At 48.7% G+C, this 11,474-nt stretch overlaps 5 protein-coding genes across 10 annotated transcripts; 3 read left to right on the forward strand and 2 right to left on the reverse strand.

The window, feature by feature from the left end:
• Positions 1–760: 760 nt before the first annotated feature.
• FOXG_09682 (uncharacterized protein) lies at positions 761–1,641 on the reverse strand. Of its 2 annotated transcripts, XM_018388898.1 has the most exons (2): positions 1,190–1,641; positions 761–1,135 (listed from the first exon to the last, which is right to left on the reverse strand). In XM_018388898.1, the coding sequence occupies exons 1-2, from the start codon at positions 1,581–1,583 to the stop codon at positions 927–929; spliced, it is 603 nt and encodes a 200-aa protein (XP_018247058.1). In that variant the 5' UTR covers positions 1,584–1,641; the 3' UTR covers positions 761–926. The 2 variants fall into 2 exon arrangements, with proteins under 2 accessions (XP_018247058.1, XP_018247057.1); XM_018388897.1 differs by having other exon boundaries at positions 827–1,641.
• Positions 1,642–1,773: 132 nt separating this feature from the next.
• On the reverse strand, positions 1,774–3,607 carry FOXG_09683 (uncharacterized protein). Of its 2 annotated transcripts, XM_018388899.1 has the most exons (7): positions 3,444–3,607; positions 3,344–3,376; positions 3,237–3,278; positions 2,847–3,182; positions 2,573–2,800; positions 2,488–2,524; positions 1,774–2,436 (listed from the first exon to the last, which is right to left on the reverse strand). In XM_018388899.1, exons 1-7 carry the CDS (start codon positions 3,488–3,490, stop codon positions 1,891–1,893), a joined length of 1,269 nt encoding a protein of 422 aa, XP_018247059.1. In that variant the 5' UTR covers positions 3,491–3,607; the 3' UTR covers positions 1,774–1,890. The 2 variants fall into 2 exon arrangements, with proteins under 2 accessions (XP_018247059.1, XP_018247060.1); XM_018388900.1 differs by having other exon boundaries at positions 3,237–3,376.
• A 1,012-nt stretch (positions 3,608–4,619) lies between these two features.
• On the forward strand, positions 4,620–6,859 carry FOXG_09684 (uncharacterized protein). Of its 3 annotated transcripts, none has more exons than XM_018388901.1 (4): positions 4,620–4,810; positions 4,885–5,421; positions 5,470–5,604; positions 5,659–6,657. In XM_018388901.1, exons 1-4 carry the CDS (start codon positions 4,751–4,753, stop codon positions 6,415–6,417), a joined length of 1,491 nt encoding a protein of 496 aa, XP_018247061.1. In that variant the 5' UTR covers positions 4,620–4,750; the 3' UTR covers positions 6,418–6,657. The 3 variants fall into 3 exon arrangements, with proteins under 3 accessions (XP_018247061.1, XP_018247062.1, XP_018247063.1); XM_018388902.1 differs by lacking the exon at positions 4,620–4,810 and having other exon boundaries at positions 4,820–5,421; positions 5,659–6,504; positions 6,562–6,859; XM_018388903.1 differs by lacking the exon at positions 4,620–4,810 and having other exon boundaries at positions 4,820–5,421.
• A 433-nt stretch (positions 6,860–7,292) lies between these two features.
• Positions 7,293–9,515, forward strand: FOXG_20125 (uncharacterized protein). 2 transcript variants are annotated; one of them, XM_018400399.1, is made up of 4 exons: positions 7,297–7,672; positions 7,728–8,011; positions 8,070–8,194; positions 8,247–9,515. In XM_018400399.1, the coding sequence occupies exons 1-4, from the start codon at positions 7,318–7,320 to the stop codon at positions 8,902–8,904; spliced, it is 1,422 nt and encodes a 473-aa protein (XP_018247064.1). In that variant the 5' UTR covers positions 7,297–7,317; the 3' UTR covers positions 8,905–9,515. The 2 variants fall into 2 exon arrangements, with proteins under 2 accessions (XP_018247065.1, XP_018247064.1); XM_018400400.1 differs by having other exon boundaries at positions 7,293–8,011.
• Positions 9,516–9,663: 148 nt separating this feature from the next.
• On the forward strand, positions 9,664–11,429 carry FOXG_09685 (cytochrome P450 oxidoreductase; the record flags this gene model as incomplete). The annotated part of the gene is made up of 3 exons (XM_018388904.1): positions 9,664–10,036; positions 10,089–11,337; positions 11,394–11,429. The coding sequence occupies exons 1-3, from the start codon at positions 9,717–9,719 to the stop codon at positions 11,427–11,429; spliced, it is 1,605 nt and encodes a 534-aa protein (XP_018247066.1). The 5' UTR covers positions 9,664–9,716.
• Positions 11,430–11,474: the final 45 nt, after the last annotated feature.

Raw genomic sequence — 11,474 nt, forward strand, 5'->3', positions numbered from 1 at the left:
CCTGATTGAATCGCACGGTACTTCACGGAATGAGAATATGTTGATGAGTATGAAATATCTGTAACCCGGATTAGATATATCAGCGGCATATGCCAAAGCAACACATCAAACAATACTACGATTTTGTCTTTCTTTCTCTGCGTTCAGTTTAAGGCATACAATCACCTAGCTGTATCTAATAGACCTGTCCATATTAATGCTGATATTGCATGCTATCCAATAAGAAAGTTGGCGACTAGGTTCTTATTCTCGCAAGGTTCTTCGAAGACTCTTTCCCTTTGTCATTTTATCTAGCTCTTAATACTCAAACCTGTGACGCTTACGAGGCCCCAATGCTGTGTTGACAGGCTCGAAGTTATCCGTAATTCGCTTCCAGTAATCCTGCTGTTGAAAATGACACTGATGTTCCATCGCTCAGCCTAGGCCTCTGAACGGTGTATTCTGAAGGGGAGAGATTTCAGTACACAGAGGATGAGAAAGGATCAGCGAGGCCTACTACCAGTATTTCTTTCTAATAAAGATCTGTTTGCTTCTAGAAAAGCAACAGGTAACGTCTCGGCAGTTGACATGTCTTGCAGTCATAGAATAAATTCTTGCCAGGATGGACCCTGCATTGTGGGCTTGTGCGACGTGAGATCTCGGGAGAAAACGTGGTATGGCATTTCCCCGATTATCTCCGGTAAGGCCATCCTGGATCGTAAATATTAGTCGGCTTTTCACCCTGCTGCCGATCTCTAACACAAAGCAGTCTCATGTAGTTCTCGACCTTATATATCGTTTTTCTGCCGATCGACAAAAACAATCTGTCAAAGGGCATGTCTGAATAGCTTCAACTTCAGTATATGACTAGTTTATGCTTTATTCAATAATTTTTGAGCATTACAACGTTGCAGTGGCACAGCTCAGGTTGCAAAGACCGACGGGCGTTATCGTCGAGCCATGGAAGCGACGTCGCCAGAACCAGGTAAGCTCTCATCCACAAACCCAAAACGTTTGTAAAGTCCGGCCCCAGACTTGCTTGCATCCACATACGCTGCAACTCCGTCCTTGTCTGCTAGATCACAGCCAAATTTCATAAGCATTGAGCCAGCTCCACAGCGTTGATAGTCAGGATGCGTGACCAACGTATCGAGATCTAGATGAATTGCAGTTAGCAGATCCGGGGTACAAGGTCCGAGTGGCCCCTTACAGTAGTGCTTCTGGTCTCTCATAACGCGGAGTCTTTCCGCTTCCTCCTTGGCAATGAACTCGTCACAGACTTGACCAGGCTGATCCTCAGTCCATGGTGGATATCGTCGACCCCGCTCGCGGGGCATTGAAGTATCCCACTTGGCAAAAGCCGCGATCCGCGGACGGCCATTAACATCTTTAGAGTCTGGATCGACAACTTTGACGTAGCGTTGAAACGGTTTATGGATCAAGTCGTGACGATTGCCTTCGGTCCACCAGTTGCGTACGGCCGGTGTATCAGGCCAGATGCGTCGGATTTCAGGATCGGTAAAAGCTGCGAACCATACCTCTGTGAGAACGGGTACATCTTCAAGGGTGACTTCTTTAAGTCTCAGGCTTTTTCGTGCAGTCATCTCGATACAAAACGGCGGTGAGATGTTTAATGAAAGGAATAGGATTCAGGATGCAGTTCTGTCTATCAGTGGAATTGCGTAAGCTTCTATTGGCTAATGAGCTGAGAGGGGGTTTTGGTAAGCAAAGGGCCGTCCGAGGCCCAGTTTTACTCGTTACATTCATTTGGAACAGGTTATAGTACAGTTGATGTCTGGTACAGTAGCTCAAATGTTTATTATTACCATTATCATTCGCCTGTTGCTTAGTGGCGTTCGTTTCATTCCATCGCCACAATCTGAACTTGCTATAACTTAAATATTACCAGTATTATGACAATGACGATACCAGGGCTTTCAGGTTGTTGAGTGACCCAGTGTACGATTTTACAGGTGTGATTTGCCGTAACGTCTCGTCCAGCAAACTGGGCAGGTCGACTCCCAGGTCAATCATATACGCCTGCGATGTCTGGCGCTGGGCGTATAAAGCTATCGTGTATAGATAGGCATTGACCATCAGCGTGCTTGACAGGTTCCTGCCGGTCAAGAGGTCATTAAGAGGGAGCCAGAGCTTGTAGTCTCGCAGCAGCCGGATCCGTTCGAATTGTTTATCGGCGGGTGTCGACGGCTCCAGTTCGGTCAAGTCCTCCGCAAGAGCGATGAGTAGCCGCAGCTGTCTCCAGGTGTCGTCGTCCGGTTCTTGCTCTTTCAAGAGAGCCTTGAACTTCTGCATCTCGACAATTATACGTTGTAGTCCGTTCTGCTTCCCGCACTCCGTCTTGAGCGTTGTGTGCAGATGGGCAGTTTGACGCCATGCTTTTGCTATCATGTGATAGAATCCGGATTGGTGACCTAACCGATGGCATGTTTGCAAAATCTGAGATTTTATGAGCTTTGGTGTATCGCGTGGCAGAAGGATAATACTTACCGCTGAGATCCCTTCTGCAATCTGTCTTCGGCTCGACCTGGTCATGTCAATACTTCCGTCCATCGCCTCAGCGAGGCGCACTCACATATCTTCACAGAGCCATAGTAGTGCCATCGAGGCAACGAGGGCTCCATCAGCATGCTCTGGTCTAAAGTTGGACAGACATCTTCTGAGGTCCTGGATAGCTAGCATCTGATATTGATACTCTTTTCGACGGGCATGTTGGCAGTGAGTAACTGATGCAACTTGGTATGCTGAAAGGGCGAGGACTCCATTCATCGCTAGCCGAGATGACGAGATGATACGAAAAAAGCTAGAGAGTCAACATGATAAGATAAGAAACTCCTAGACAAACAAACCTCGGTAAGTATGATGATATAACAGTGAGTTTACTCACTCCCATCGTTGTAAGTCTATGTTGGTTACTTGCTGCTTGGTAAACGAAGCATAAGTCATCTTCGGAGTAAATGGTTGGTTGCAGGGTTATTCTGATACGATCATCCGGTATAGGCATTGACCCTGTCCTTCTCCACTGCCTTACCTCTGCCCTGGCCTTGGCCGACCATGGTCGACGAGGTTTCGAGCTTGAACAAGACTTTGATGAAGTATTCTCAGGCGAGGGCTGAAGTAGCAACTCTTCTTGTGACGGGGTATCGTGAAAGGAGCATTTGACCTTGTGCTTAGTGCAGTTCTGGCTGGGGGATCATGAGCTGATGATCGTCTTAGTATAGAGGCACGGGTCCACCTACCACTGGGGATAGTTCTCGTCGCAGCGGATATGACGGCGCTTACTGGACCAGACAAATACTGATTAGTATGTTCGGCTAGTATCGAAAATCTTTAAAGTCCCACACACCACGTCAAGCAGCCCATGCGTGACTTTGTATGGCTGCATAAGGTCAGCTCGGTCAGTTTTAGGTTCGGCAGGGCGAATGGAAGAGGCCTCAGACTCGTACCTCCTACGGTTCCCATTCCTGGCTTGACTGTGCGACTTGGATGGCATGATATAGGTGTAGAACGGGTCACGGCGTGCAGAACAGGCGTCCTTGCGAGGCTCTACTCACATTCGGTCACCGGGGGTAAAGATAAAGGCGGGGAATTAGACGCGTGGGAACAAAACGGCTCTATGCTTCTCTTTAAATACCCTCGCGCTAAGACGTTGGGGAATGATACAGATTGGGTCTAGCCCTGGCTCCCTGACTCCAAAGTGCTAAGTCTAGAACAGCGATACTATCGGAACGCCGCATATTGCAGACACGCACTATTAGAAGCCGTTGACGTATCGTCAAGGAATCCTCACTGCACGGCAAGGTAAAACATTTCAATTTGGGTGAGGACGTGTCTTGGCCGCACGCAATGTCGCGGCAGTTATTATCAGTCAACACTATTACTGGTTAAGTAGTCAAGGCGATCATGGCAGGGGGTCCGGACGAATCGGATGGGACGAGACCGTTGAAACCTATTTCTGACCCTGTATTTAAAACGCCAGCTAACAGGTCGATCAGATACGGCGGAGTGACTCCTTGATCTTAGATTATCTTCCCGGGGAAGCTTGGTAGCGTTAGAGTGTCGGAGGCCTAGTCCAGTGGGTCAAGTGCTCCCCGATGGCTGTGACAGCGGTCCTAGCTAAATGGCAGATATCTTACAACGTAGCATTTAAGATAAAGGCTACCCCGTGGTTAATAAGACAAGACAGTTGCCATGCAAAATTGGCCTGGGATAGCAGTCGCGGGTCCAAAGCTGACACTCCCGGAGGCCTAAGCAATTGTTCTCATCTGCTTGAGGGTAAGCGTGGAACGCCTCATAGGTTCCAATAGGTGCGGTTCATCCGGAGCCCTTGCTGTGGCGCACATCAACGAATTGATACAACCATAACTTCAAGACGCCAAAGCTCGTAATTTTGGTAGTCAGGGCCGTATCCCAAGACCAGGCCTATGCTACAAAAAGCCTAGGTTGCGACGCTTTGACGTTTTAAGAACCGATACTAACCATGGAAGGCCGTAATTCCACCAATGTGATCCTGGATAAATGACATACATGCTTACTCAGGCAGCCATTCGAGACATGCCAAGCTTGATTGGTCTTTTCTAGATAAGCAATGGCCAGAAACTTCTCCCATAGGATATAATCTACAAGAGTTGATGCTCAAAGCTCCACTGAGAAACTTACATGCCCAAGAACATCATTTCAGCCCAATCAACAACCAACAGAGTCTGAGTGGCTTGAGCATTATCCTTAGCCGAGCTAAGCCCCAAGGCACGACATGGTCTTCCCCGGAACTCTCAGCCGGGGCTGCAGCCGGTGCAGGAAGCGAAAGATTAAAGTAAGTTTCCTGGTCAATCAATCTGAATCTGACAGGTCAACGGTCCAGCCCCTATCCTAACCTGCTCCTACCAGTGTGATGGCAGACGCCCAGGATGTCGACGTTGCGAGCTCTACAAGGCTCCATGCCCTGGCTATGATCGACCACTAGCGTTCCGCTTCCACGGAGAGCCTGGACAAAGCCTTGTTCGTGATGAGCCCGGCAGCTCTTCCGCGAAGACCCTCGTCTTGGGCATTGGGCTCGGATACGAAAAAGCGAGGTCCAAAGGCTCAGGGGTTTGTCGACAACCCCAACCCTCGTTCGAGGATGAGTCCATCTCGTATTTCCTGCACGAGTACTGCGTCTTGCCGGCGCCAGGCGTCATCAAAGGGCACCTCGATTTTCTAGAGGGCATGTACAGGAGCTCTAGCCGGACATCGTGCATACGCCCGGCCCTCCTTGCTGCAGCTCACATGTCGCTTTCGAGACACTACAAGTCGTCAACGCTCTATGTCACCGCACGATACCACTACGGGGCTGCTTTGAGGACTGTCAACAGAGATCTGTCTGCATCTAAGCGGCCCCTGAAAGATGAAACATTGGCATCCCTGATGCTGCTGGGCATGATCGAGGTAAGTCATGTGCTGCAATGATCTGCAACTCGCTGACGAACCCTCGAGGATATCGAGTGCCAAGGCCAAACGACCAAGGCCGTGCACATGGCCGGCATTTCCAAGTTATTCGACGTAGTCGGGCACCGCGTGATAACAAATGTCGAAGAGTCAAACTTGCATTCATGGATCTTCACTCAAATGGTTAGTAGATCTTAACAGGACCCTTATAGCATGGATGCTGAGACACAAAATAAGCAAATCCCCTCACTCATGGCCAAGGACGATATGGACTGTCTGGTCATTCCCGACTCACAGCTCGACACATCAAACCCAGTCATCCGCTTAGCCCTGGTCGTCACTCGCATTGGACAGTTCTACAGGGCAGCTAGGCGAATCACGAGTGCAGATTCGACATCGACGCCGAATAAGCAACGGGAATTACTCGTTCCGGTTATCCAAGAAGCCTTGGCAATCGGCGCTGAGTTGGCTATGATTGAAAAGGCCATGCCTACAAGACTACAACCTCAGCAAACAGCCGACAAACGACCCGCCACTCCGAATAATAAGTCTTTGGTCAGCTTTCAATCGCGATGGACGGCGTGCACGTGGGTCTTCTTCAACATGTACCTCATATTGTTCTTCGGGAGGCTGCATGTATGTGCGGCAACCCTCCTGCGGCTTGTGGACTCAAAGAGCAGTCCGCAGGTTCAGCTCGCTCAGACCACCGCCACCATCGCTGAAAAGCAAGTTGTTTCAATGACTCAAAGGCTCTGCAGTGTATTGCCCTATCTGATGGGAGAAGTCAACGAGCAGGGTATCCCACTTCCCGTACCGCAACGTCAGAGCGTCGTCATGTACCATCTGGTCTGGCCACTTGCTATCGCCATCGAAAGCCCGCATAGTAGCCCGTGGCAAGTCAAAGAGTGCCAGGCCAGGCTCAACCTGATCCGAGATCTGTATGGCATCAGACTCGCGTCTTTTGCCCCGGGCTTGGCCAGGGACCTGATGGCGTAAGTCTTATCGAGCGGGCGTACATGCGATGAGGTTCCCAAACATGGAGAAGGTTCTTCCAAATGGGACTAGTGGCGTCCCGATGGGAATGTTAGTGATTATACGTTTCAGGTTGATGATACATAGAAGCTGAGCTAACGCTTCTAGTTGAGAATGACATATCGTCGCTCGATTAAGTCATATTATGAATTACTTAGATTCTGTATGAGTATGTACGATAGTTTCATGAATAACCTTTTTGCTGGTCACATCTAAGTCCAAAGGCCTGCTTGCTAGGTACAAGTGGATCGCAGCTTGGTCTGGCTTAAGAATGCGTACCTGTCCAAGAGCAGCCTCTTGGAGTATCACAGTTCCATTGATGCTTGGCATGCAACGTCTGCCACTGGAAAGGGAAAGTTTCAGGGTAAATGTAACTGATATTAACTTGAAAGGTCTTAGTTCGGAGCACTATTGTATTTTTCCTGGCTGATTTGCTGCGGGGCTGTCTCCCGAATTTTCGTTCCTCGTTAAATTTCTCGTTCCTCACTTGGAATTATTCCGGCTTACGCATCGGTTGGTGTACCCGCACGGCAAGTAGTCCAAATACCTATTAGCGTTTTTGTTTCGCCGAAATATCTTCAAGAGGTAATGATAGCTACCGTAGTTGCGTAAATGAGGTCACAATAAATGGGCGTTGATCTCGTTGTTTCGACCAGAAGCGGCATGCCTTGCGTGCTTGCGTGCTTGCGCGATGCATCAGTCGATCCCTGCCAAGGTACAGGGTAGTCTAGTTGGCCGAAGTGTCACCTAACGGTCAGGCCCGAAAGAGGTTAGACCATTTCACTGACAACTCCACTTGATTGCTACCGCGTTAATAAACTTCCTCCTCTACTATCACTACCATCTAACTCGTCTCGGTTAACCATGCGAACCTCGCTCCGAAGATCTTGTAATGCCTGCGCGAAGGCGAAGCACAGTTGCGATCTCGGAACTCCCAAATGTTCACGATGCCTCAAGAGAAAAGTCACGTGTATTTACGCCAATGTGCCTTTGTCTTCATCATCGACAACATCATCGTCAACACCGGAACAGCCGGCTCGGAGCAGGTCGATAGAGAAGTATGAGGTGAAGACGTATTCGTTGAAGAGCCGAGACTTAGATTCGGCCTCTCAAGTCTCAATGGAGCTATTTGCACCGGCTGGCAATTCCTTCGATCCGTTTGACTCATATCCAGCGACCAGACTTCCCAGAGTTCACGTTCAACGATTGATACAGCACTGTAAAGCATTGTCTACCAAGTTTCAAGATGGTCTAATATCTGACTCAAGGACTAGTTCTCTCAAATATCTCTTTTCAATATTACCCTTTGGATCTCAACATGTCCTCAAATCCATTCATCGTCTCTTGGTGGCCATTGGCTCTTGCAGATCCAGCATTATTCCATGTTTCTATACAGACGGCGTCATTAGATGAAGAGAGGCGTGCCCAGAAGGGCTTCCCTATATCAGAACTTCTCATGGTAGATTCTGTATCTCTAATACGGAAGAAGATAGGGAGTTCGTTGCTGGCGATTCAAGATGAGACATTGAACTCTGTTGTCACCTTGGCTGCCATTGAAGTGAGTAATTTCTTCGGGGCTACCGACTATAACTCTGTTGATTGACTCTTGAGTGTAGCATGGAAAGGGGAATATTGAAGCCAGTAGAGCGCATATAGACGGGGCTAAACGTATTGTTGGGATCCGAGGTGGACTTGATCAAGTGAAACAAGTAAGCCCGTTGACCGCGAGGATGATTGCTTGGTGAGTAATATCTTCCTATCACCGCGAATGACTTGCTGAACTGATTTCAAAGGGTATCGTTGCTCGTCACAGGCTCTCCTCAATATGCAATACAGGACGACCTCGGAATTGGAGACGGAGTTGGTCCAACACTGCAATGGCTTCTCGCATCATCCTTCCTTGAAATACAAGACCCTGTTGTTGACACTCTCCATCTCGATCGCGACATAGCAGATATCTTGACTCGATTGCGCGGCATATTTCACCAACCGAACGCTTTGAGTTTATTGGGCACCGAACTTCACGATCTTACATGTTTCGTGGTTCATAAGCTCCTGCTCATCCCGCCACTCACGGACTCGCCCCAGTCGGAGTGTCTACGATGCGCCATGACACTTTACATGCTTATCATACACGGCACAACTTATTACACGCATACAGAGTTGGCCAACAGTATTATTCAGCGCCTCAAGAGCCAGCTCCAACCTTTAGCAGGTAAAACGGGCAACGTCTTCTTCGGTTCCTTGCAGATCTGGGTCCTTTCAGTCACAATTGTCTCGGCTACGGACCCAACAGATATTCAATGGCTGATATACGCAGCCAAGATTGCGGCAAATGCTATGAGTCTGCAATCTTGGGATGATGTTGTTGTCCATTTACAGAATATTCTGTGGCTAGAGACGGAGCGAGCAGATGTATTCCGACAGCAGTGGGAAGCAATTCTGACATGAGCACGCATAAATACCAATTGAAATAATTACCACAAAATTCACAATCTTGAAAACGAACTCAGAGACACTCTCGAAAAACGTACGACACGTTGATTCGCGAATTGGCTGTTGCGGCGCTGCAATTGCGTATTCGGTTTCACAATTTTCGATCGGAGACTAGTCCTAAAAGGTACTAGTCTCCGCGACGTCAAGTGATGCTGCGGAGGTAATAAGGAAGCGAGGCATCAGGCTATAACCGGGACCAACGACACCGAACAGATTTGACAGCAATGACATTGGAATAGAATATACCGCTAAAATTCAAGATGAAATTTGATGGTCTATTACCGGAATTGGAGATCGCTCGGCGGAGGGAGATGCAACTCAGCATCTGGCAGAACGGGTCATCCTATGCATGGCGTGATACCAATTCTGGGGAACTAGATTACGACACATTGAAGACTGAGACAGATTTGATGTGATATAGATACACAGGTCACCTTCTCCACCTTTCAGATCGGAGTCTAGTACATATGCAGTAATCTCGAATCTGGCAATATCAGCCCATCGCATTTCGATGACCATACTGGGAGGCGTATCAAGTCAAATTTGCCAAATCCTTTGTATTGGAGATTCCGTCTAATACCCGAGGCATGCTCAGGGAGTTCGTATTCTTGTTGTAAGATCCGATCAGTACTGGATGTTAAGTTCCTAGACGACCCCTGTACTAGAGCCAGCATGATCTGAGTCCTATGTTATAAGACCTCTATTCCCCCAGATCTGTACCAGTTTCAATACATAGACTAGTTGCTCCGTTCACTTTCGTTCCCAGAATGGCATCTATAGTCAGCCCCGGAGATGAGGCAGTTGTCAGCAACGCCAGCTTGACCTTTAAAGATGACATATCCAACAGTAATGGGCTGCTCTCAAGCTACCTTAATGGCTACAGCAATACTCAAATACTCCTCACGATCCTAGTTGTCTTGATTGCATACGATCAATGCATTTATCTTTGGCGTAAGGGCCCAATTGCCGGTCCAGCTTTCAAGATCCCTTTCATGGGCCCCTTCATCCGAGCCCTCTATCCCAAGTTCGACCACTATCTTGCTCAATGGGCTAGCGGTCCTCTGAGTTGCGTTTCGGTGTTCCACAAGTAAGTCATATCCCCATTCTTCGCGATAAAAGCCGCTTATATCATTCGCAAGGTTCGTCGTCCTCGCCTCCGACCGAGATATCGCACACAAAGTGTTCAAGTCCCCAACATACGCCAAACCATGCATCGTCCCCATGGCCGAAACCCTCCTGCGACCAAGCGCCTGGGTCTTCCTTCAAGGCAAGGCACATACTGAGTACCGCAAAGGACTCAACGGGCTCTTTGTCAACAAAGCTCTCAGCACTTACCTACCCGTCCAGGAGAAGGTATACGATGATTACTTCGGCCGGTTCGTAGCAGCAAGCGAGGCCAACAAGGGGAAGCCTATGGCATTCATGCGTCTTTTCCGAGAGATCAATTGCGCTCTCTCTTGTCGAACGTTCTTTGGGGATTACATATCTCAAGATGCTGTCGAGAAGATCGCTGACGACTTTTATGAGGTCACGGCTGCCCTTGAGCTCGTCAACGTACCTCTCTCCGTCTACATCCCCTTTACAAAGTGTTGGAAAGGAAAGCGTACAGCAGATGCTGTGCTAGCTGAGTTCGCAAAGTGTGCTGCAGCTTGTAAGGCTAATATGGCTTCTGGTGCTGAGCCACGATGTATCGTTGATCAATGGGTTTTGCACATGATGGAGTCCAAGAAATACTACGATCGTATTGCTGCGGGAGAAGAGGGAGTTGAGAAACCACGAAACTTGATACGTGAGTTTACAGACGATGAAATCGGGCAGACCATGTTCACCTTCTTGTTCGCCTCCCAAGATGCCTCCAGCAGCGCCACTACGTGGCTATTCCAGGTCCTCGCTCAACGCCCCGATGTTCTCGATCGTCTTCGAGAAGAGAATCTCGCCGTACGAAACGGTAACAGGCACCAACCCTTCGAGCTACCAATGCTCGAGTCCCTTCCCTACACCAACGCAGTCATTAAAGAGCTTCTTCGATATCGTCCTCCAGTCATATTTGTCCCCTATGAGGCTACCAAATCCTTCCCTGTCACACCCAAGTACACAGTATCCAAAGGCACTCTCATCGTCCCTACGTGCTATCCCGCGCTTCACGATCCTCAAGCCTATCCAAACCCTGAGACTTTTGACCCTGACCGATGGATCACGGGTGATGCCGAGTCCAAGACAAAGAATTGGCTTGTCTTTGGAGCTGGTCCTCACGATTGCCTGGCTCGCAAGTACGTTCCGCTAACTATGGCTGCCATGATTGGCAAGGCTTCTCTAGAACTAGACTGGGTGCATCATGCAACCAGCCGTTCGGAGGAGATTAGAGTGTTTGCTACTTTATTTCCTGAGGTAAGTTTGTTGCATGCTCAGTAACAGTATCGTGCACTGACTTATGGTGCTATTAGGATGAATGCCAGCTGGTCTTCACCAAGAGAGAGTAGATTGTTGCTCGTTACCGAGGCAAGGTGTTTGCGAATTTGGTAGAG

The sequence above is a fragment of the Fusarium oxysporum genome, chromosome 11, assembly GCF_000149955.1.
Source record: "Fusarium oxysporum f. sp. lycopersici 4287 chromosome 11, whole genome shotgun sequence".
In the NCBI taxonomy this organism is placed as follows: domain Eukaryota; kingdom Fungi; phylum Ascomycota; class Sordariomycetes; order Hypocreales; family Nectriaceae; genus Fusarium; species Fusarium oxysporum.

Bases quoted from the DNA above. Each gene is read 5' to 3' on its own strand.
- FOXG_09682 (XM_018388897.1), bottom strand. From the start codon at position 1,583: ATGACTGCACGAAAAAGCCTGAGACTTAAAGAAGTCACCCTTGAAGAT.
- FOXG_09683 (XM_018388899.1), bottom strand. From the start codon at position 3,490: ATGCCATCCAAGTCGCACAGTCAAGCCAGGAATGGGAACCGTAGGAG. The intron at 3,279-3,343 runs GTGTGTGGGACT...TGTCTGGTCCAG, and splicing joins CGCATGGGCTGCTTGACGTG to TAAGCGCCGTCATATCCGCT. The intron at 3,183-3,236 runs GTAGGTGGACCC...ATGATCCCCCAG, and splicing joins GACGAGAACTATCCCCAGTG to CCAGAACTGCACTAAGCACA.
- FOXG_09684 (XM_018388901.1), top strand. From the start codon at position 4,751: ATGGTCTTCCCCGGAACTCTCAGCCGGGGCTGCAGCCGGTGCAGGAAG. The intron at 5,422-5,469 runs GTAAGTCATGTG...CGAACCCTCGAG, and splicing joins TGCTGCTGGGCATGATCGAG to GATATCGAGTGCCAAGGCCA. The intron at 5,605-5,658 runs GTTAGTAGATCT...ACACAAAATAAG, and splicing joins CATGGATCTTCACTCAAATG to CAAATCCCCTCACTCATGGC.
- FOXG_20125 (XM_018400399.1), top strand. From the start codon at position 7,318: ATGCGAACCTCGCTCCGAAGATCTTGTAATGCCTGCGCGAAGGCGAAG. The intron at 8,012-8,069 runs GTGAGTAATTTC...TCTTGAGTGTAG, and splicing joins TCACCTTGGCTGCCATTGAA to CATGGAAAGGGGAATATTGA. The intron at 8,195-8,246 runs GTGAGTAATATC...CTGATTTCAAAG, and splicing joins ACCGCGAGGATGATTGCTTG to GGTATCGTTGCTCGTCACAG.